The 21,907-nt window shown below is 41.6% G+C and overlaps 1 protein-coding gene across 1 annotated transcript; it reads right to left on the bottom strand.

Moving 5' to 3' along the window:
• On the bottom strand, positions 1–19,497 carry LOC114667703 (trypsin-3-like). The gene is made up of 5 exons (XM_028823111.2): positions 19,418–19,497; positions 9,174–9,342; positions 5,592–5,851; positions 525–661; positions 1–289 (listed from the first exon to the last, which is right to left on the bottom strand). The coding sequence occupies exons 1-5, from the start codon at positions 19,455–19,457 to the stop codon at positions 140–142; spliced, it is 756 nt and encodes a 251-aa protein (XP_028678944.1). The 5' UTR covers positions 19,458–19,497; the 3' UTR covers positions 1–139.
• Between the last annotated feature and the right edge of the window lie 2,410 nt (positions 19,498–21,907).

The raw sequence follows: 21,907 nt of genomic DNA on the forward strand, positions 1-21,907 counted from the left end.
TTGCTTTAGATTTATTTTATTAAGCCCCAGAGAAGCGGAAGACTTTAAAGTACAATTTGTAAGCCGGGCTGTCTGATTCCCACAGTGAACGTTAAGCACTTAAGTTGAGATGTTGCCCTTTGCTTCTATTCATTAACTTTTAGTTGGAAGCCATGACACTACTGATCCAGCTGTTGTAGCGGCAGACTCTAACGTAGACACTGGGGTGTCCTTGCTGGGCACACTCGTAACCCCATGACACAATTCCTTGTAGCTCTCCATTGCATACGAGTGGACCACCAGAGTCACCCTGTACCACAAAGAAAAAAAAATCATTGTGAGACACACAGATGTTCATGGAGCTGGTGGCCAGCATCTCTGTTTTTCAATAATGTCTGGTCTTCACTTCTCTTCTGTTGTGGTAACTTTAAAGATTCCTACAGATTCAATATCATAAAGAGAATACTCTGCATCTACCTGGCCATTTCAGATTAAACAGTGTGCAATGTTTGAACTCTTCTCCCCATCCATCATTAAGTACTCACCTGACAGCTGCTTTTGCCCCCCTCCATAAAGCCAGAGCACATCATATTTTCTGTATAATAAGGTGGGTAAGCCCTGCGGCAGGTGTCATCATCAATAATCGGCTGGTCCAAGCACTGCAGAGCTTTTGGGTACTGGACTAAAAAGCAGGAGACAAAGCAGATGAGTGACACTTAATCATCTTGCTCCCTCACCTTCTCTTGCTACAAAAGCTCTTAATCAAATGGTGACTCTTCACCTGTATGTAATACAAGTAAAATAGTCTGGGAATGTAGCACAACACTCGTGAGAGTATTACATTTAAATGATAGCAATATTAGATGTATTTACATTAAAAAATGATCTGAATCAAATGCTACCCGGATCATTTGATCTGGGTAGGATTGTGGTGTAAACTCTCGTGATCTGGATGAAATGTGATGTACGACAGATCCAGATCAATACCGGAAATATATTAAGGAATCAAAGGCCGTCATGTACTACAAACAACTTACAGTAATGGAGTTTATAAATAATTAATAATTCTAATATAATTGATATCCTTTTCCATCCTTGTGTCATGTTTTTGTGAGAAATGTTGTGGAAATGGCTATTTATATTACAGATTTTACATAAATAAACCTAAGGAGTGAAAACAAAGCACTGTGAATACGTAAGGCATGCTGAATTGTGTGAGAGTCTGCACATGCAGATGGGATTTGCTGGAGACACTACGGAGGGCTGAAGTAACATTTAGATATATCTCAAAATGCATTTTTAGATATCAGGAAATGCATTTAAGATATCTCAAAATGATTTTCAGATATCTAGTGTGGAGAATCAGCCCTGACACAGACAGGCAGACACCGATGGTTCAAGCACACACACGTTTATTTATAATAAATATAGTCCCATGCACAACCTCGTTGTCTTATACACCAAACACCCTCAAGTCCAGGCCTCTCAAAAGTCCTGCCTTCACCGCCTCCACTCCTCTCCTCCAAGCTTCGTCCTCTTTCACCCGACTCCGGCTAATGCATTTTAAAATATCTCAAGATATCTTCATATGGTATTGCGTTCATATAAAGATACCTCAGATGTATTTGAAGTTATTGATATGCAGTTCGAGATATCTTGACATATGTTCGCAGGCATTTTGAGATATCTCAGTATTCATTTTAACATCTCTTAAAATAAGTCCATCGGCATTTCGAGAGATCTAAAACTCGACTCAAGATATCTCAAAATGAGCTCCTGGAAAATTGCCTATGTTTTTAATGGGACTTCCTGCCTGTTTTAAGATAACTTGAAATTAATTTGAGATATCTTGAAAGAAGCAGAATGTAGATTGCAGCTATCAGAAAATGGACAGAAAGCTATTGTAAGATATTTGGAAATATATATTTATTTCAGATATGGGTGTCATCTTAACATATCTGGATATTTTAAAATATATTGAATCACATTTATTCAAATTAATTTTCAGATATCTTTAACAAGACATGAACTTATTTCAAGATATCTACCTACAATACTATTGATGCGCCACCTTTTTCACAACCCACTTTTCCCTTTGTAAGTGTCTTTCCATGCTTGGTGAATCGAGCGCGATAATCATAGTTGGTCCCCTTGATGAATCTAACATGTTCTTCAGAGCACCCCCTTAGTGATTTTACCTGTCACAACCCAATTTGCAACCCACCATGATCCACTACATTATAATCAACTTACTGTACAACCCACAGGTGGCAGATGACCGAGTGGTTGAGAAACAATGCACAGTACAATTTTAAGATACCTCAAATGCATTTCAGGACATCTTAAAATAACTTTCTGCTCACTGTGAGGTATCTCAAATACATTTCAAAGTACCTTAAAATAGACAGGAAGTTCCAAAGAGAGAATGGAGAGCTTTATTAGAAGTAATTTTGGTTATCTCGAAATGCATATCCAATATCTTTAATGCATGCAAAGTCAAGTTAACATATCGCAAAACGTATTTGAGTTCTCTTAAAATACACACACAATTATTTTAAGATATTTGAAAATGCATTTTGAGATATCTTTGCATGGTAATTTGGCTTGATACAGGAAATTAACACAGCTATGCACATTTGTCCACATTTAATCTGGATTTAACCACTGAAGCTCTGTCATTTATATAAAGATGACATCTGGTGTTTTTTAACCATACCATAGTGTCTTTGGGGCACTTGTACAAACATGAAAACACAGGCCTTAAATCTGACTGAATACGTCCACTTTGAAGCAGTAAAGATTTTCATAAAAAATGCTGCCCTTATTTCTGAGGTGTGACAACAAAGGGAAACTGGAAATAATAAATATGGTACCTGCTTCATGCTAGTGTTTATTCCTGTGGTAAGGTTCGATTTCCATTCAGTTGTCTGTTCATAGCGACTGTCATGGGTGGAGTTTTCATGCAAATAAAGAAGTGAAATGGCATTAAACCACACATGTGTCTGAAGCTGTTTGGTGCAAAGTTACCTTTGTGCTTGTTTGTAGCCAGACATATCTGTGATGGCTGATATGACAGCCTATTGGGCTAAGTCCTAAGAGAAAGCGTACACTAAGCACCGGAGTCACTCTCTAAAGAACAATGGCAACTGCTGTATTCACAAAATCAGCCACAGCAAACCATGACCCTGGGGTCTGCCCACAGAGAGAAAGACTGGCAATGAGGTGAAGAGCATTTCTCTCTATTTAAAAAAAAAAAATCTTTGGGAGGGAGACTAGGGAGACGAGAAGTGATCTTCTCGGAAGACAATTTGAAGTCCCGCGAGAGACACTTTAACTTGATCCCAGCTCTTTAAACAACGACAAGCGACAAGCAAAACACGCAACTCGCCAGCAGCAGAAACCCAGCAGATGATCCAACCACTTCTCTTTATGTGCATTCAGCCACCCTAACCCCCCGTACCTCCCTTCACAACACGAGCAGCAGAGACGCGAAGTGGCAAAAGGACAGCTGCTGTACAGGCTTTAAAATGATCGATGGGCAGCGCGACAGCAGCAGATGATCTGACGGCATCTCCTTAGCATGCGTTCAGCTGCCCTCCCTTGACAACGCGAGCAGCGTTATACATCCTGCGAGAAAGAGATTTAACCACGCCCAGGGCCGGAAATAAAGGACAAGTATTGTTTTTACAATGTCACACAAGACAAGGCAGTGAAACATCATTTAAAACAAGTCCACGGACATCTAATTTTCAGTTGTTGGATTGCTGTTGGCAGACACACTTCATGTACACCCAGCTCTTAAAACAACGACAAGCGACAAGCAAAACACACAGCTCGCCAGCAGCAGAAAGCCAGCAGATGATCCAACCACTTCTCCTTACGTGCATTCAGCCACCCTAACTCCCCGTACCTCCCTTCACAACACGAGCAGCAGAGACGCGAAGTGGCAAAAGGACAGCTGCTGTACAGGCTTTAAAATGATCGACGGGCAGCGCGACAGCAGCAGATGATCTGATGGCATCTCCTTAGCATGCGTTCAGCTGCCCTCCCTTGACAACGCGAGCAGCGTTATACATCCTGCGAGAAAGAGATTTAACCACGCCCAGGGCCGGAAATAAAGGACAAGTATTGTTTTTACAATGTCACACAAGACAAGGCAGTGAAACATCATTTAAAACAAGTCCACGGACATCTAACCTAGCAGTTGTTGGATTGCTGCTGGCAGACACACTTCATGTGCTCCCAGCTCTTAAAACAACGACAAGTGACAAGCAAAACACACTGCTCGCCAGCAGCAGAAAGCCAGCAGATGATCCAACCGCTTCTCCTTAGTGTGCGTTCAGCTGCACCCCCTTCACAACGCGAGCAGCGTTATACGTCCTGTGAGAAAGAGATGTAATCATGCCCGGGGCTGGAAATAAAGGACAAGTATCGTTTTTACAAAAGCTTTAAAGTAAAAGTGAAAATGATGCATATGTAACAATTCCCATGAAAGTAACAATCTCTTTAAATTGTATATCCGGTAAACCAAACCTGGGGGTGGGCGAGCAAAGCGAGCAGGGGGCAGGAACTCTAGTCTTTTAAAATGACAGAATCTAAGTTTTTTTTGTCTTCTAAAAATAATATGCAAGATGAGTACAATTTCAAGACGCAGATCAATTCGAGAACACTTCTGATTTGAAAATGAACACTGCATTTGGTAAGTTGGACTGGTGTCCTGCAGATGCCATTTTTAAACCACAAAAACAGGCTTGGTATGTTTTAAAAATTATAAAAAAAATGCTTCACTTAAGAACACAAGTCCCAATGAAAAATGACATACCATATACCATGATCATGGAAATATAACGTTGACTTAGAAAATACCAAACCTGTTCTTGAATCTGTCATTTGCACACTTAAGAGCTTAACCTTATTTTTAAAGTAAAAATTGGCTTCATCTGACTAGTAGAAATCAGGGCAGTTGTCATTTTTGTACATTCGCATTTACACTATGGCACGTGGCTGGGGGTGGCATCCAGCCGGGATGCCCAGGAGGACAGGAGGAGGGCTCGTGCCTCCTCTGGACCATGAGGGGGCGACCGCCCTCGTTCCTTTGGGGGCCACGGGTACAGAGCTGGGAAGCTCAACCCTGTAGGGGCCTGTGGTCACTGCCAGGGTGCGCCCCAGTGCCTGGAGAGCCCTGGACCTCAGCACTTCCGCCACACCCGGAAGTGCTGGCGGGAAGAAGACTTCCGCCACACAGGGATGTGTCCGTGGAGGAGTGTCAGGAAGCACCTGAAGCCCATCCGGTCATGTATAAAAGGGGCCACCTCCCTGCAAACGATGACTGGAGTTGGGTGGAAGTGGACGAGAGTCGTGTTGGAGAGGAGTGGAGGCGGCCTGAAGAAGGAAGGCACTGGAAGGAGAGGCCTGGACTTTGGGGGATTGGTACTGGAGGCACTGGATCTGTGCAGTGACTTTTGTAAATAGTGTAAATAATAAACGTGTGTTGGGTGACGTAACGATGTCCATCTGTCTGTGTCCGGGCTGCTTCTCACAACACCTGATGTCATCATTCCCCATCTACTACTTGCATTGTCCTGGCAACACTTTAACAAGTTTTCCTTTACCTCCATCTGTTCGCAGATTGCCCCATCCAGAAACCAAGCACCAGGTGCCAGCTGACACACAGGATCTGGGCAACATGATCGGCTGCACATACTGCGTGTACTGGGCAGGCCTGGCGAGCTTGATGAGCATGATGTCATTGTTTAGATTGTAGGAGTTGTATTCTGGGTGCATGATGGCTCTGGACACTGGTAAATGCTGCTCAGTGCCTTCTGCTCTGGTAGTGTCATGTTCACCCAGATGCACCTCTAAAGAACTTGCCCTGTAAGATAATGTGTTAGAAAGAAATTAGAATGTTCATACTTTCAGAGGATTTCACAAGAAGAAACAACAAGAAATTGTGGTATTCAGCATTTGAAGACGGTAAGGGTGGCTAAAGGGGCAGTCCTGGATAATCTGTTGGGTTCTGTTAGCTAATTATTTTGTCATAATTGTGGATTAAGCCCACACTTTTAGATGAGTTGCTTGTTCTGGTTTAAATAAAACAGTGAGGCCAATGAAAGTGGTAAGAATTACTTCCATAATGAACAAGAAAAATAAACAGCATGCTTTATATAGCCACAGCCATGACCTGGACTACAAACGATGGTGGGTATCATTTAAATAATGAGCCATAGGAAGATCTGTGAATGATAAGACAACTGTTGATGGAAAAAGTGGCAGAAACAAAGCTTTCAGAAGTTTCTACTGCATACGAGAAAAGGAACAACTGCCAAAATGAACAGAGTGCAGTAAAAGACTGCTGCTAGAGAGGGGTGTTCTGTGAACCTCCATCCATCCATCCATCCATTTTCCAACCCGCTGAATCCGAACACAGGGTCACGGGGGTCTGCTGGAGCCAATCCCAGCCAACACAGGGCACAAGGCAGGGAACCAATCCCGGGCAGGGTGCCAACCCACCGCAGGACACACACAAACACCAAGCACACACTAGGGCCAATTGAGAATCGCCAATCCACCTGACCTGCATGTCTTTGGACTGTGGGAGGAAACCGGAGCGCCCGGAGGAAACCCACGCAGACACGGGGAGAACATGCAAACTCCATGCAGGGAGGACCCGGGAAGTGAACCCGGGTCCCCAGATCTCCCAACTGCAAGGCAGCAGCGCTACCCACTGCGCCACCGTGCCGGTTCTGTGAACCTGGTACAGTGAATTTCTTCTCAATAGTATCTTCTGGATTCCCATGTCTGTAGACTTTGTCTGAAATGCTAAATACAGTAAACGCTTCCTTCAATGAATCTGCCACGTAGTGTAATTTTGGAATGTGTTTTGTTTTTTTGCCCTGTGTATGTGCTGTTAACGACATGGTGAAGATAAACTTTGTTGCCCTAAATGGATGATTCAGTTTGCCATATGTGTTAAAGTAAAACAGAAGTCATTACTTTTGGTCCTACCACATCTGCAGTTGAAAAATTGCTTGCACTTAGGACCTTTGGCGGCAATGATTCATAATGATGTCAGAAACCTAGGTATCATGTTTGAGTCATCACTAAGTCTCCATGGTAGTAAAGTCCAGTTTTTACCAACTGAGGCAATTTTCTAAACTAAATTCCTTTCTATCACAGAAGGACTTGGAAACAGTCATTCATGTCTTTATTACATCTCGCCTACATTACTGTAATTCCTTATATGTGGGTCTGCCAAAATCTGCTCTGTCGTGCCTTCAGCTGGTTCAGAACGCGGTAGCTAGATTTTTGATTGGGTCGAGAAAACGAGATCACATCTCCCCCATTTTAGCCTCTCTCCATTGGCTACCGGTGAGGTGTCACATTGATTTTAAAATCTTGTTTTTTGTTTTTAAAGCCTTGCATGGTCTCACTCCAAAATATATCTGTGACCTCCTTCACCCCTATGTGCCACCAAGAGCACTGAGGTCTTCTGGACGACTGCTCCTTGTAGTGCCAAGATCTCGGCTGAAGTCGAGGGGAGACCGAGCTTTTTCAGTTGTTGCTCCACGGCTTTGGAATGACTTGCCTCTGCACATCAGGTCTTCATCCTCGATTGAGGTTTTTAAAAGTCGGCTTAAGACCTACTTGTTTTCTTCTGTGTTTCATTGTGGATGATGGGATTGTTGTGGATGTTACAGTTGGTTGTTTTATTAATCTGCTTTTGCATGTGATTGTTTGTATTGTGTTTATTTTAATGCTTTTTTGTACAGCACTTTGGCGCAACCTGTGTTGTTTTAAATGTGCTTTTATAAATAAATAATAATCTAATCCAGGGGTCCTCAATCATAGTCCTGGAGGGCCGCAGTGGCTGCAGGCTTTTGTTCTAACCCTGTTGCTTAATTAGAAAGCAATTCTTGCCAATAATTTAATTTCATGGCTTGTAAGTGCTTTAAATCTGCTATGTCAGGTCATTCTCATCTCCTAGATTTTCTTCCCCTTTCTAAGGGTATCATCCAAATGATTTGAAGGCTAAAATGGATGAGCAATTCTCAGTCCTTTACTTTTTTCTCTTCACTTTCCTTCCAAGTATTTAATTAGACCCAATAGTGCATGATAAATGCACACAGGTATAAATGGTAACAAGCTGAATGAAGAATTGCTGGTCTCTTTTGTCATTTGCATGTTATTGCTAATTATGAGCAATTAAAATCCAAGATTACAGCTGTTTAAGACTAAAATAAGCAATAAAGTGAAGCAGAAGTGTTACTTGAGCAATAAGTGCTTCTTATTAAGCAATTGGGTTGGAGTAAAAACCTGCAGCCACTGCGGCCCTCCAGGACCGTGATTGAGGACTCCTGATCTAATCTAACAGTAACAAATGTCACCAGGAGGACACTGGATGTTGTATAAAAAAGGAAGAGCATGAAGAAAAGAGGGCAGCACGGTGGCGCAGTGGGTAGCGCTGCTGCCTCGCAGTTGGGGGACCTGGGTTCGCTTCCCGGGTCCTCCCTGCGTGGAGTTTGCATGTTCTCCCCGTGTCTGCGTGGGTTTCCTCCAGGCGCTCCGGTTTCCTCCCACAGTCCAAAGACATGCAGGTTAGGTGGATTGGCAATTCTGAATTGGCCCTAGTGTGTGCTTGGTGTGTGGGTGTGTTTGTGTGTGTCCTGCGGTGGGTTGGCACCCTGCCTGGGATTGGTTCCTGCCTTGTGCCCTGTGTTGGCTGGGATTGGCTCCAGCAGACCCCCGTGACCCTGTGTTCGGATTCAGCGGGTTGGCAAATGGATGGATGGATGGATGGATGGATGAAGAAAAGAACTGACTCACTGGGCCCTGTGTTCATTTAGTTGTCTAAATCCAGTTTTTTTAATGAGAGACTACCCAGGCAGCATCAGGCAAATGGGAAGAACTAAACTAGGACAGTCCATCACAAAACACAGTTACACACACCGCCATACTCATACAAGACCAGTTTAGATTTGCAAATGAAGTCAATGTGCACTTTAAACTTGTTGAAGAAACCAAAGTACAAAAAAGAAAATGAGAGAACATGTAAACACCGCACATACTGTGCATGACAACAAGGCTCTACTGGATGAGGTGAAAGAAAGGAAAAGAAAAAGAAGTAATGAAATAAGAAAGGGAAGTTGTTCAGTAATGAAAAGATTAGTTAAAGCTCCAGCCTTTCTTTTACTTACGGTTTATAGCAGTGGGCAGCCGACAGCACCCACCATTGGTTAATGAGGGACCCACCACACCAGCGATTTCCATTGTTGTAGGTAAGGTAAACCTGCCAAGGCTGAGAGTGAGGTCTGCACTCATAACCGTTGATGATCCTTTCATCATTTTCGGGGAGGCTGGCTGCCGCTAAGAAGAAAAAGACAGGAAATTAAATGAAACCATTCAAACGTCAGGCATGGTGTCTGACAGTTAAGTGGGTGCAACAGGACAGCTGCTGTACAAGCTTTAAAATGATCGATGGGCAGTGCGACAGCAGCAACAGCAGCAGAAAGACAGCAGACGATCCGACGGCATCTCCTTAGCTAACACGAGCAGCTTTATACGTCCTGCGAGAAAGAGATTTAACCACGCCCAGGGCCAGAAATAAAGGACAAGTATTGTTTTTACAACGTCACGCAAGACAAGGTAGTGAGACATCATTTAAAACAAGTCCACGGACATCTAACCTAGCAGTTGTTGGATTGCTGTTGGCAGACACGCTTCATGTGCTCCCAGCTCTTAAAACAACGACAAGTGACAAACAAAACACGCAGAAAGCCAGCAGATGATCCGACCGCTTCTCCTTAGTGTGCGTTCAGCCGCACCCCCTTCACAACGCGAGCAGCGTTATATGTCCTGCGAGAAAGAGATGTAACCACGCCCGGGGCCGGAAATAAAGGACAAGTATCGTTTTTACAAAAGTTTTAAAGTAAAAGTGAAAATGATGCATATGTAACAATTCCCATGAAACTAACAATCTCTTTAAATTGTATATCCGGTAAACCAAACCTGGGGGTGGGTGAGCAAAGCGAGCAGGGGGAAGGACCCCTAGTCTTTTAAAAATGACAGAATCTAATTTTTTTTGTCTTCTAAAAATAATATGCAAGATGAGTACAATTTCAAGACGCAGATCAACTCGAGAACACTTCTGACTTGAAAATGAACACTGCATTTGGTAAGTTGGACTGGTGTCCTGCAGATGCCATTTTTAAACCACAAAAACAGGCTTGGTATGTTTTAAAATTTATAAGAACTTCACTTAAGAACACAAGTCCCAGTGAAAATTAACATATACCATGATCATGGAAATATAACATTGAAAATACCAAACCTGTTCTTGAATCTTAAGTGGGTGCAACAGCTCGATATTCCACACACGACTGAACAATGTCAAGGTCATGGACTGCAGCTGTTATGGCAGCTCAACAAAGCGTATATGCAAAGTTTGAATTTATGAGGTATAATGAAGTGTAATAAAGGCAGTAAATGTTTTAGGCTTTTAGCACAACTGACCACAACATACTATCAGGAATGCATGGTTGAATATTTTTGTGCAGTTGCTTTTGTTGCTACAGTATATAGTACTAGGGTGTTGTACCGTGTTAGCCATTATGAATGTAGTGAAAAGTCAAGCAAAATGACACCTTTTATTGGCTAACTAAAAAGATTACAATATGCAAGCTTTCGAGGCAACTCAGGCCCCTTCTTCAGGCAAGATGTAATATAGAAACTGGAGTTCTCTGTGATTATATACACACTAGGACAACATTGGTAAATCTTTAAGTGAGAAATCTTAAATTTAAAAAATTAATAGACCCCTTCAGGCTAAGGTTCAGTTAACAAGAGAGAAGGACAATGTATGGTCAAGATCTTTGGATAAGATAACTGTCCAACAAAGTCTTTTGAATTTCCATACAATGTGGATCTGAAGTCAGGTTGTCTGTGTCAGTCTGAGAGATGCAAACAATCCTCATAAATGGCCATAAAACTCTTGTCTCTATTCAAACCATGTTGTAATGTATTACATTTTAGCATGAGTTTGACTTCCCATTCTTTTCTCTCTTGCTCTTGCTACAGTATAGTATATGTTATTTGTTAATAAATTCTGGGAGTGAAAATTAATTCTTTAAATTGGAAAGCATGTAATGTTTATAGTAGGTGGAAATTCCACAAAAAGTAAGACAATATTGAAAACTTTTAAAACCGAAAGGCATGAAGTGTAGGTGTTGCTGTTTTAAAGTCGTCACATTTCTAAAGTAAGACCTGCTGGCTCTAATAAAGAAATATTTCAAAATTAATACAATGTCTCAAATGGATGGGCAAAGAAAATCTAGCTCATTCATTTGAATCATGCAGACCTGACTGTTCAGACTGATCATTTGCTACTTCACATTTAAATAAAAAATAAAAAAGAAATAATGCCTGCTACAACTAGGGACTACAACAATAGGACTCCAGTTCACGAGGAACTGAAATCGTTAAATCATCAGCTTCCCTTACAGTAAGGTCAGAGCTCATTTTAAAAGTCGTTAAGAAAACATTAATGGCTTTGTCCCTGTTATCTAATGGAACATATGAATGCCTATAATCCAGGCTGTACAAGGTGATTTCAATAAGAAATAAAACTGTTGTAAGAGGCAGAACATTTAGTCTGCAATGATCCATCTGTCTTGAATGACATTATGGCTGAAGCCCAGGACACATGTTGTTTTTAGGGCACCTTTTGTAGTCGTGAGGCCTCTCAGTCTGTCTTTCTTTACTTCTGTTTGTCTGTATGAAACAATGCGGCTCCCAGTGGACTGATTTTGTTGAACTTTGATACACTAGAAAAAAATAAAATGTCAGAAACATTCTGATTTCTTTCAGATATTTCCAGACAATTTTTTGAAATCTTAAAAACTCCCAACCTCAAAGCATTGGGGAAATGTTTAAGTTTGTTTATATTTAGATATCGATTACTGATTAAGTTAATTCTTCTACATTTACCTTGTCAGAGGTTATATCAATGCTTACGTTTTCTTTTATTAATCATTTGAAGGATGCTGATGGTAGACACAAGTTATTGAAATACCAGCAGGGATGTTGCTGTTATGTCAATCGCATCCACAACTTCAACACAGATTTGAACTCTCTCTTATGTTTCCAGCAATATGAAGTAAAATTGACCATAGTCCATTCACAATTAACAAATGTGCCTGCATCAATACAATTTTCCATCACTTCATTAGGAATCTGCCGTCTCAAAAAGCAACATTGAGCCTCTCTGGAATCCACTATACAATCTTTATATATAATATGCTACCATGGCTGTTCGTTTGTCTGTCCAGGATTTTAAATGACTTGTACCTCGTAAACCATTTGACCTATTGACCTGAAATTTGGTGCATATATACTACGTGACATCTACTATCCACTTTTGGGGTGATGATTGACCTCCAATGTTACTCCTCTTTTTCTTTTTATTTTATTATAGAATCAACTCCCTGCAGCGGCCAGTAGGGCGGCCGTACGGCACATGCGTACGGGCGCCGTTCTCATCCCTACCACCTTTGCCATCACCTTACCTCTTCATATCTTAAATCATTCTTGAGGCAGATTGAAGACTTAAGTGCCAACTCAAGTGAAAAATGAAGGAAAACATACTAAGTAATTGCAACACAAACACTTACTTAACCCGTTTTAACACAAAAAGAAGCTGACATAAGAAGAGAAGAAATGAGCCACTATGGTGGAGAAAAGAAGAACTGCTCAGGAAGTGGCAAGCGCATCAACCTCAGAGCAAACAAATGCTAAACATACAGAGAAAGAGTACGAAAACTATGAATGCTCAAGTCAAGTGTATTCACTGCACGTTATCATGCAGTGCGTCGTTACTGGTACTGTAAATAATCCAAGTAAATACATAATATCATCACTGTTATTTTTTTTTGCATTCTATTGATTTTATTAAAATCAAATAACACTCCATACAAGCAAGTCAAGTTTAACAAAATTAGGTTCAAAACACATCATCCCCCACACATGAGAAAAAAGAGCTAGGCCAGCAGAGTAAAACTTTAAACTAGTAAAAATAAGTAAATACATAAATTATTAGTAATAATAATAATAATAATAATAATACATTTTATTTATATAGCGCCTTTCCCATGCTCAAGGCACTTACAGAATATAATAAAGAACGGCAGAATATACAGTATATAGCATTGTACAAACCAGATAAATAAATAAAGAAGATTAAGACAGTGAATTCTGAAAAAAAAAAAAAACAGACAACATAACTGATGGTCTCGCACACACACATACAGGTTACATTAGCATCTTGACAGAGAAGTAAACTGAGAGAAGGGTAATAAAGTCAAGTAGAGCTAAAAGCCTTCCTGAACAGATGAGTTTTGAGTTGTTTTTTAAAAGAATTCATGGAGTCAGCTGACCTGATTAATTTCGGTAGGTCATTCCAGAGTCTGGGCGCTATACAGCTGAAGGCCCTGTCACCCTTGGAGTGTAGATTAGTGTGGGGTACAACAAGATTACCAGAATCAGAGGACCTTAGTGGGCGGGCAGGCACATAGTGATGGAGAAGGTCACTGATGTAGTTTGGCGCGAGGTTATTTAAGGCTTTGTAGGTTATTAGTAGGATTTTATATTCGATTCTGTAGGACACAGGGAGCCAGTGGAGACGGAGCAGGATGGGTGTGATGTGCTCGCTGCTGCTGGTTCGAGTAAGGACTCTTGCAGCTGAGTTTTGAATAAGCTGGAGCTGTGATAGAAGATTAGAAGGGGCACCTGCCAGTAGGGAATTACAATAATCGATGCGGGATGTGATAAAAGCATGGACAGGTTTCTCAGCATTAGAGAAGGAGAGGAAGGAGCGAACACGGGATATGTTACGGAGGTGAAAGTAAGAAAGTTTCTTAATGTGATTTATGTGGGCGGAATAAGTGAAGGAGGAATCAAAAATGACACCAAGATTTTTTACAGTAGAGGCAGGTCTGATGAGATCACTACCAAGATGGACTGGGAAGGAGCTCATTTTATTAAGTTGCATTTTAGTCCCAATTTGCAGGAGTTCAGTTTTATTGCAATTTAATTTTAAAGAGTTCTGCTCCATCCAGGTTTTAATTTCACTAAGGCAGGTTGTGAGCTGAGAAAGCTCTGATGAAGTTCCACTTTTAACATTAAAGTAGAGCTGAGTATCATCTGCATAAAAATGATAACCCAATCCATAACTATGGATAATATGGCCAAGGGGAAGCATATAAATACAGAAAAGCAGAGGACCGAGGACAGAGCCTTGAGGGACTCCTTGTGTGACTGGCGCTGAGCTGGATCTGCTGTTGCCAAGACTAACAAACTCTTGCCTATCAGTCAGATAGGACTTGAACCACTGGAGGGCAATGCCAGAGATACCCAGCATGTTCTCCATTCTGGACAGTAGGATGTCATGTCTGACAGTGTCAAATGCCGCACTGAGGTCTAACAGAATTAATATGCTAGTAAAAATAAGTAAATACATAAATTATTAGTGTTTCTTCATGCCGGTCCCAAGCCTGGGTAAATGGGGAGGGTTACATCAGGATGGGCATCCGGTGTAAAATTTTGCCAGATCAATATGCGGACAACAATACAAATTTCCATACCGGATCGGTCGAGCCCTGGGTTAACAACGACCGCCACCAGTACTGTTAGTCAACAGGGTGCTGGCAGAAATTGGTCTACTGTTGGCCGAAGAAGAAGAAGGAGAAGAAGAGGGGGGAGACGTGTCCGGAGACAGGAGGATAGGAGGAAAGTAAGGAAAATAAAGAGAGTGGAACTGAGGGTAGGAACTTTGAATGTTGACAATGTGACTGGTAAGGGGAGAGAGTTAGCAGATATGATGGAGAGAAGGAAGGTTAATATATTGTGTGTGCAAGAGACTAAATGGAAGGGGAGTAAGGCCAAGTGGATTGGAGGTGGATTCAAATTGTTCTATCAAAATGGGGTAGGAGTTATTCTGAAGGAACAGTATGTCAAGAGTGTTTTGGAGGTAAAAAGAGTGTCAGGCAGAGTAACGATTATGAAGCTGGAAATTGGAGGTGTGATGATGAATGTTGTTAGTACATATGCACCGCAAGTTGGGTGTGCAATGGATGAGAAAGAAGATTTTTGGAGTGAATTGGATGAAGTGATGAACAGTGTACCCAAGGGACAGAAAGTGGTGATTGGAGCGGATTTCAGTGGGCATGTTGGTGAAAGGAACAGTAGAGACGAGGAGGTGATGGGTAGGTATGGTGTCAAGGAGAGGAATGAAGAAGGTCAGAGGATAGTGGAATTTGCCAAAAGGATGGACATCGTTGTGATAAATACGTATTTTAAGAAGAGGGAGGAACATAGGGTTACATGCGAGAGTGGAGGAAGATGCACACAGGTAGATTACATCCTATGCAGAAGAGTTGATATGAAGGAGATTGAAGACTGCAAAGTGGTGGCAGGGGAAAGTGTAGTTAAGCAGCATAGGATGGTGGTCTGTAGGATGACGTTGGAGATCAAAAAGAGGAAGAGAGTGAGGGCAGAGCAGTTGAAAAAGGAAGACTGCAAGGTTGGGTTTAGGGAGGAGGTGAGACAGGCAATGGGTGGCAGTGAAGAGTTACCAGACAGCTGGGAAACTCCAGCAGATGTAGTAAGGGTGACAACAAGAAGGGTGCTTGGCGTGACATCTGGAAAGAGGAAGGAGGAAAAGGAAACCTGGTGATGGAATGAGGAAATACTGGAGAGTATACAGAGGAAGAGGATGGCAAAGAAGAAGTGGGATAGTCAGAGAGATACAGAAAATAGACAAGAGTACAAGGAGATAAGGCGCAAGGTGAAGAGAGAGGTGGTGAAGGCTAAGGAAAAAGCGTATGATCAGTTGTATGAGAGGTTGGACACTAAAGAGGGAGAAAAGGCCCTGTACCGATTGGCTAGACAGAGGGACCGAGCTGGGAAAGATGTGCAGCAGGTTAGGGTGATAAAGAATAAAGATGGAAACGTACTCACAAGCGAGGAGAGTGTGTTGAGCAGATGGAAAGAGTACTTTGAGAGGCTGATGAATGAAGAGAATGAGAGGAAGAAGAGGTTGGATGATGTGGAGATAGTGAATCAGGAAGTGCAACGGATTAGCAAGGAGAAAATGCAGTACATTTCTAAATTCCCATTTGGCCATGTCAGGCAGATTATTAATTCCTTTATCTTGTAATCCTGAATCCCAATTATGATCCACTTAAAAACATTCAAATACAGTAAATATAAAACTGCGGAACTGATAGAGGGGCGGCATGGTGGCACAGTGGGTAGGGCTGCTGCCTCGCAGTTAGGAGACCCGGGGTCGCTTCCCAGATCCTCCCTACGTGGAGTTTGCATGTTCTCCCTGTGTCTGTGTGGGTTTCTTCTGGGTACTCCAGTTTCCTCCCACAGTCTAAAGACATGCAGGTTAGGTGCATTGGCGATCCTAAATTGTCCCTAGTGTGTGCTGGCGCCCTGCCTGGGGTTTGTTTCCTGCCTTGTGCCCTGTGTTGGCTGGGATTGGCTCCAGCAGACCCCCCGTGACCCTGTAGTTAGGATATAGCGTGTTGGATAATGGATGGATGGATGAACTGATAGACACTGCCTATGACATAAACTTAAACTGAACAGAAACATAAAGACGGCATTTAAATTGGACATGTCAGTTCTGAAAATAATTAATATTGCTGCTGCCTTCTGTTATTAACAATTGTTTAATCGTAGGGTGAAATTGTTAATTTGAGTAATTATATATTCATAAATGCATTTAAACTACTGTAGATGATTAAACTTCTTAAGTAACTTTGTGAAAAATCACAACTGCCTTTCTGTACCTGTTGTTTGTTGGCCATTGCGATGAACTCTGTCCCAGCAACAAGCTGCACTGAATGGGAGCCCAGTTGATCTCTCGACACATTTACTCACACTCAGTTTGCTAATCTGTCTGACTACATGTCTTTGGGCTGTGAGAGATAGCATAAGTAAACAGAAGAGATCCACGTGAACAGAAGGAGAGCAACTGGGAATCAAACTGGGCTTCAAGCCGTGTGAAGCAGCAGGTCTACCCATCACACTTCTGTGCCAGCTGTTCTTATGAAATGTGCAGGGACTCCCATTTTTTAACTTAAGATTTGTCCTCCTTCCCTTTTAAATATTTATAATAAAGTAAATAACATATCAGATAAACACATGTTACAATGTTATAGAAATTGCAACTAAGTTATTAGCATTTTTGCACAAGAGCCAGCATTTCTATTTTAGGACATGTACACTTTTTTTGCGAGTTTAGGGAGCTAAATCAGAAATAAGAGCAAGAATCTTCTTCAAAATTCAACTAGTCTCAGAGTTTTCAATTCCGTTTTTTGTTGTCTCCATGACTGAGTTGTGTTTTTCTTCTTTCATGTTTAATTCATTTTCTATACTGATAAGTTGGTGGTCTAGTCAGTGCCACGTGACAATAGTCTGTGCGGACTGCTATAAACTTACAAAACAGATTTTCTAAATTATAACTTTGGGATTCAGTATTTTTATACAAAAAAGAGTCTAACTGGCTTTTGATTAAGAAAGCAGTTGAAAAATTCATAAGTCACAGGGATGCAAAACAGGAAGATAGCAGAAATAAATAAACATAAGAATAAATAGTAAAAGAGATGGTAGTTTAGCAAGTGGAATGTCCATTTACAGCTGGCTTGTAAAATATATAAATTGCTAATGTCTGGCCATCTGTCATGAGGTTACTCATAAAATTATTGGGCTTGATCCTTGATCTTGGACAAAATCAAAAGCTTTTGCCCTGATATGTTCTAAGAATTCAGAAAATTGTTGGCTTTTTACTAGTGGGCACAACATTTTGGTATTGATATATTGATAACCCCCCAGTACATGACATATATGCGTTTAGAATTCATAATCAAGTGGAAATGTTTACATTTACAAACAACAGCCGTAGAGGTTACTGTGGTTTTTATCTAGCCTTTTGGAGCATTTTATTTTAGGACTGTAGGTCTGCGTGTTTCTCTAGTATAACATACTAGCCATGTGCGGCCAACTACGTTGCGCGTGTTAAAGTTGTCTGTGAAGGTCTCCCTGTTTAAACGCGGCTGCCAGTCGTGAACTGGGCCCTTCGTCGCACAGCATTATGATTTTTTATAAGGGAAACAAAATTAGAAAACAAAACCCTTGGACATTGATTCGATAGGAATGGCCTACTCGGAATCACTGTCCGAATAGTAATTATGTGGTGGTGGAGGAGCATTTCTGCTTCTCTCCGTTCACAGTCCGTCTCGTTTTCATGACGCTGTCGTTTCCTGTCACGATTTCTTCTCAACCTTTCTCCAATTTCGCAGGTTGCTTTGTGGCAATCCAAAGAGTAAGGAAGAAGCAATGCTTCTTTCTTGAACTCCAAATGCAGACTGATGAAAAATCACAGAAGTGGCCCGACTTATATACTCTGACTGCCGACTCCAAGAAGTGGGTGAACATTCGATTTGGACGAAGTGCTGCCAACGACGGTCGATAGAAACACAAAAAACCATAGTCTCGACAACGAAGCAGGTGTCGACGCCAGATCTAAACACAAAGAGTGCTATCGACAGTGTTTGTAAACAAAAGTAACAACCAAGGTGTTGTGTATTCAGCCAGTACAAACAGCACGTAGTCTCCTTTAGTTCAATCCTCTTTAATCACCACACTCCAACCTCATCCAACGATCCTCACCCTCACTTCCTCTCCTCCTCCATCACTACTGCCCTCTACTGAACACAGCAGGAACACCACACAAGGCAATGAATTCGCGGACAAACAAAGATCAAGATCCAAATGAAGATTATATATAAAGATTGTAACAATCCCAGATCTGCTTAATTCAGTTGAAGGTTGTGGTGGACCTGGTCCCAAACCTTGGTGGGAAAGGAGTTCATCACAGAGCCTACTTGAACCCACAGCCATACTGACAGTGCAGAGTCATGCGTTAACTTATATGGGATATGACAGGAAACCCCAAAGAGAAACAGGGAGAACATGTCCGCTCCACACAGGTAGAGACGGCGCAGGAGATTCACACCTAGCATACTGAATCTGTAAGGCAGCAGCACTTTGCTGGAGAATACATTTTCAAAATAAATGGTCTATTTCAGGTCAAGCATAAAGGAAAGGGTTAAAATGAAATTCTTCTTGTAGCACTGAATTTAAGAGGAATAAGGTCTGTTAAAAATACTGCCAATGACTGCATTTTAAATGTAATTTTTCAGCATTGTGCTCATATAATTAATCTAAAACATATCTCTGCTCTCTCTTAATGAGGTATAAAGCCAGAATACGTTGATATATTTTCCTGTCTTAAAATGTATAGAGCATACAAAAATGTCAAAGAAAGCTTTCAGTGCCTAAAGAAATAACGATCATTTTGTTTTCATTTTAACATTACCTGCCCAGCCAACCAAAACTGTAAATACGATGATCTTCATTGCTGCCGTGCTCTGCTACGTCTCACAATGCGGTTTCATTTTATATATAGCAGATAGCTTGTCATTGTGAAAAATCTTTCCAGACATTAATTTGTGTCCTGGGAAGTTATCTGTCAGCCCCATTTGTGCCATGTTATCGCTCTTATATGACTCATAAATAATTAACTTTTTATGCAAGAACTTACTTGTGAAATAAAAATATGGTCATTTTTGTCAACAAATGTGAAAGGTGTGGAAATGAAAATATCCATTATTTATATTATTAGTCCTTACTTGGCAAATTCCTTTTTCCAAGGCAACTTACAAAGCAAATCATAATATATTTAAGTGGTTAGAAGGCACAATTTGGAGAACAAAATTCAAAGCACAGCACACAAACTGTAGGTCTACAGGGTAGGATTCAAAAGTAATGAGCCTTTGTTCAAAAAGACAAACTTATTGAGCAAATCGGTACAACTAATTAATAGTCTTCAAAATAGGCACCTCCTGCATCAATACACTTTTGTAGGCGGCTTTTCCATGACTCGAAGGCGTCCACGTAGGCCTGTTCCAGGATGGCTGCAAGGGCTGCCTTGACATTTGCTTGGATGTCCTCGATCTAGTCGAAGCGTTTTCCTTTCAGCGCTGATTTTAAGCGCGGAAACAAGTAGAAGTCAGAAGGCGACACGTCCGGACTGTAGGGAGGCTGGGGGACCAACGGAATGTTCACCCGGGCCAGGTAGGCGCTCACGATGAAGGCGGTGTGGCTGGGCGCGTTATCGTGGTGAAGCTTCCAGCTGTCCTTGATGTCCGTTCGCTTGCACGCGACGCTTCTTTTCAGCCTTTTTCAGGACTTCCAAGTAGTAAGCAGCATTCACGGTCTGTAATTGCGGGAGAAACTCGTAGTAGATGATCCCCTTCACTCCGAAGAAGGCAATGAGCATGGTCTTCGTCTTCAACGCGTACCGTTGCTCTAACGAACTTTCCATTCCGCCGTGTAACGCACTACCGCACAGGGGTTCCCGTCAAGGCCGATCCTACCGCTCCGAAAGCTCAGAGCGGTAGGAGCTCCGTTGCGTTGTGAAGCCAACACCCACAGTCGCTGGCAAGTGGGGCGCGCGGTGAGGTACGTTCGCGTCAGAACAAAATGAGGCTCATTACTTTTGAATCCTACCCTGTATTATTAGTTCCAAAAGTCAATGAAAAACTAAAAGTCAAACAAAATAAAAATCGCTTGACTGTTTATGTGGTCAGCAAAGCAGCAGATATCCAGGATTAGAGCAGAAAGGCAAAATATCTAAGCGGGCTCAAGATTTTTTGGAGACATACGCAGTTTGGTTGGTCGTAGGCAACTCATTCCTCAGCTTGGCAGCAAGAACTGTGAAGACTTGTCCAGCAATAGCACATCTGATGAGAGAAGGTACAGGCAGCAGAAAAGCCCAGGAAGAAGGTAGGGGCAAAAGGAGAGACCACAGAGTGGAGATTCAGTGGATTCAGAAAGTATTCAGACCCCGTCACTTCTTACACATTTTGCTATGTTTCAGTCTTGTGCTAAAATTATTTAAATTTATTTTTTCTCTCATCAAGCAGCACTAAATACCCAAGAATGAAAAAACAAAAACAGGACTTTAGATATTTTTGCAACTTTATTAAAGATGAAAAATGCCAAACTGACACGTTCAATTGATGTAAACATTCAGGAACTTAGTTGAAGCCCCTATGGCACTAATTCCAGTGTGGAGTCTTCCTGGGGTGAACGTGACAAGTTTCACACCCCTGGATTTTGGGATTTTTCTACCAGTCTTCTCTGTAGTTCCTCTCCAGCTCTGTCTGGTTGGATGGAGGCCGTCGATTTTCAGCTCTCTCCAGAGATGTTCGTTTGGATTCAAGCCTGGGCTCTGGCTGGGCAATTCAAGGACATTCCCAGAGTTTCTCTAAGCCATTCTAGCGTTGTCTTTCCTTTGTGTTTAGGGTCATTATTCTGTTGGAAGGTGAATCTTCGGCCCAGTGTGAATGCCGGAGCACTCTTTAGCAAGTTTTCATTAAGGATATCTCTTTACATTGTTCTGTTCAGCTTTCTCTCAAATCTGCCCGGTTTCCCAGTCCCTACCTTTGATTGTTTCTTAGTTATCACAATGTTTCCAATCTGCATATTTTTCTGCACATGTAATGTTTGTTAATGGTTTTATTTTGATTGTCAATTGACGTAAAGACCCATGGAATAAGATTAGTAGCACCATGTGAAATTAAACAAACACTATATGCAACTCAGCTGCAGTGTGAACCTTCACAACAGTTTAGTAATATAATTGATTTTGTTTTATGATTGGATGCCAGAATGCATTTACAGTCAAGAATCCCATTGGTAAACTATATCTCACATAACGTCCTTTTGGGCAGCGCGTGACCACATATGCGTCCATGCTTCCATAAGGTTATACTACAGTTCAGAAATCCCTATTGGAGAACAT

Source organism: Erpetoichthys calabaricus, chromosome 17 (genome assembly GCF_900747795.2).
Source record: "Erpetoichthys calabaricus chromosome 17, fErpCal1.3, whole genome shotgun sequence".
In the NCBI taxonomy this organism is placed as follows: Eukaryota; Metazoa; Chordata; class Cladistia; order Polypteriformes; family Polypteridae; genus Erpetoichthys; species Erpetoichthys calabaricus.